At 55.9% G+C, this 1982-nt stretch overlaps 1 protein-coding gene across 1 annotated transcript in view; it reads right to left on the bottom strand.

The window, feature by feature from the left end:
- Positions 1-1982, bottom strand: part of SNRNP40 (small nuclear ribonucleoprotein 40kDa (U5)) — a gene marked incomplete at its 5' end in the record, with an annotated part of 10420 nt that overhangs the window by 2037 nt on the left and 6401 nt on the right. The window contains one exon of the mRNA XM_008940894.1: positions 277-380. Coding sequence (XP_008939142.1) covers positions 277-380 — 104 coding nt within the window. The remainder of the gene's footprint in view (positions 1-276; positions 381-1982) is intronic.

Here is a 1982-nt window from a genome sequence, read left to right as displayed (position 1 = left end):
TAGGCAGTGGCAGCCAAGCCAGGGCTCACAGCCACCCCCAGGTGAGCACCAGCCCAGAGCAGCAGCCACACTGGTGCTGCCCCCACCCAGGTCTCTGGGGCTGGACACAGACACAGAGCCCCACCCTGCTCCTGGGGGAGCATTCTGCTACCCCACACCTGGCCAACCCCCAGGGCTCTGGGCCACGGGTGATTTTGGGGCTGTTTTGCATTGGATCAGCAGTTCAGTCAGCCTTGAAACTACCTCTGCAGCTGCCCTGAGGTGGGGAGGACTTACTGATGGGTTCCTCAGGGTGGAAAGCCAGTTCATTCACAGACCCTGCGTGGCCTGGCAGCTTGTACAGGATCCTCCTGGACGTGGTGTCCCACACGTAGACAAACCTACAAGGGTGGTTAGGAGACTGAGAAGGGAAAGCAGCCACCCACCACCCAGGCTGGGACAGATGCAGCTCTGGGTGTGGGTAAACAGGGGAGAAGATCAGTGCTGGGATAGGGGAGGAGGGTTCCCAACCTCATAAAGACCTGCAAGCCCAGCAGACACCTTGAACTCAGGCCCAGTGCTCCCCCAGAACATGTTGCAGCATAATCCCTCCCAGCCAGCAGCTCTGTAGATGGATTTCTCCCTGCTCTGCCATTAACTACAGAATCCCAGCATGGGGGGAGGTTGGGTGGAACCTCTGGGGATCATCTCCAGCCCCCCTGCTCCAGCAGCTCACCCAGGGTTACAGCCAGGGGGGTTTGACATTCTCTGAACAGGCTGGTGCTGTTATTTGGAATTATATTGTTCCAACACATAAAAGGGAAAGAATTCCAGCCTGCAACTCAAGCCATGAACGTTCCTTAAAGCAGCACTTCTCCAAGCACAACTAGTTCATCCAGCAGGCAAGAACAGCACTGAGCTTCTTCTCAGAGCACTCTGCTGCTCTTTGAACTTGGTCCTGCAAAGCAGGCAAGCACTTGGAGGAGCTGGTGTTGCTATAACCCAAGAGCAAAAAAATAAACCCAGGTAACTGTCCTCCCAACATCCCCCCCCCCCAACACATGACATGGAAATTCCTCCAATGAAATGATCCATCACCAAAGAATCACTCTGCTTGGAAAGGGCCTCAGGGATCTGAATCCAACCTCCATCCCAGCATCTCCCTCACCACTAGCCCACAGCCTCAAGTGCTGCATCTACTCGTTGTCTGAACCCCTCCAGGGATGGGGACTCCTCCCTGGGCAGCCCCTTCCAGGGCCTGACCACTCTCTCAGGGAAGAAATTCTTCCTCATATCCAACGGAAACCTCCCCTGGGGCAACTTGAGGCTGTTTCCTCTCGTCCCATCATCAGGAATTTGGGAGAAGAGCCCAACACCAGCCTCACTCCACCCTCCTTTCAGGCAGCTGTAGAGAGCAATGAGGTCACCTCTCAGTCTCCTCTCCTCCAGACTAACCCAGCCCAGGTCCCTCAGCCAGGCTCCCTAAGGCAGTTTTGCTCTCCTAGCAGAGAGCTCCTCCAAAAAAAGAAGGAAACACTCAGAGAGAGCAGAAAGATCAGAGTGCTGTTGTCTGACCTGCCCCTGGCCCTGGCCCCATGCTCCTCCCCACCACCATCACAAGGAAGCTGCTCAGACCAGGGATTGGATGAGCAGAAATGGGCTGAAGCTGTGCCAGCCTGGGCACACGCTGGCTCATGTTCATCCAGATGTCCACCAACACCCCCAGGGTCTTTTTCCCCAGGCAGTTTCCAGCCACTGCTCCCCAAGCCTGGAGCATTCCCTGGGGTTGTTGCTGGTCTTGCTTTGCTCTCCTAGCAGAGAGCTCCTCCTCCAAAAAAAGGAAACACTCAGAAAGATCTGAGTGCTGTTGTGTGACCTGCCCCTGGCCCTGGCCCTGTGCTCCTCCCCACCACCATCACAAGGAAGCTGCTCAGACCAGGGATTGGATGAGAAGAAATGGGCTGAAGCTGTGCCAGGGGGGTTTAGGATGGATATGAGGAAGA

This window comes from Merops nubicus, unplaced genomic scaffold, assembly GCF_000691845.1.
Source record: "Merops nubicus isolate BGI_N331 unplaced genomic scaffold, ASM69184v1 scaffold13045, whole genome shotgun sequence".
Taxonomy (NCBI): domain Eukaryota; kingdom Metazoa; phylum Chordata; class Aves; order Coraciiformes; family Meropidae; genus Merops; species Merops nubicus.
The sequence above is the reverse complement of the archived record's forward strand: the minus strand, read 5'-3'. Positions and strand labels throughout refer to the sequence as shown.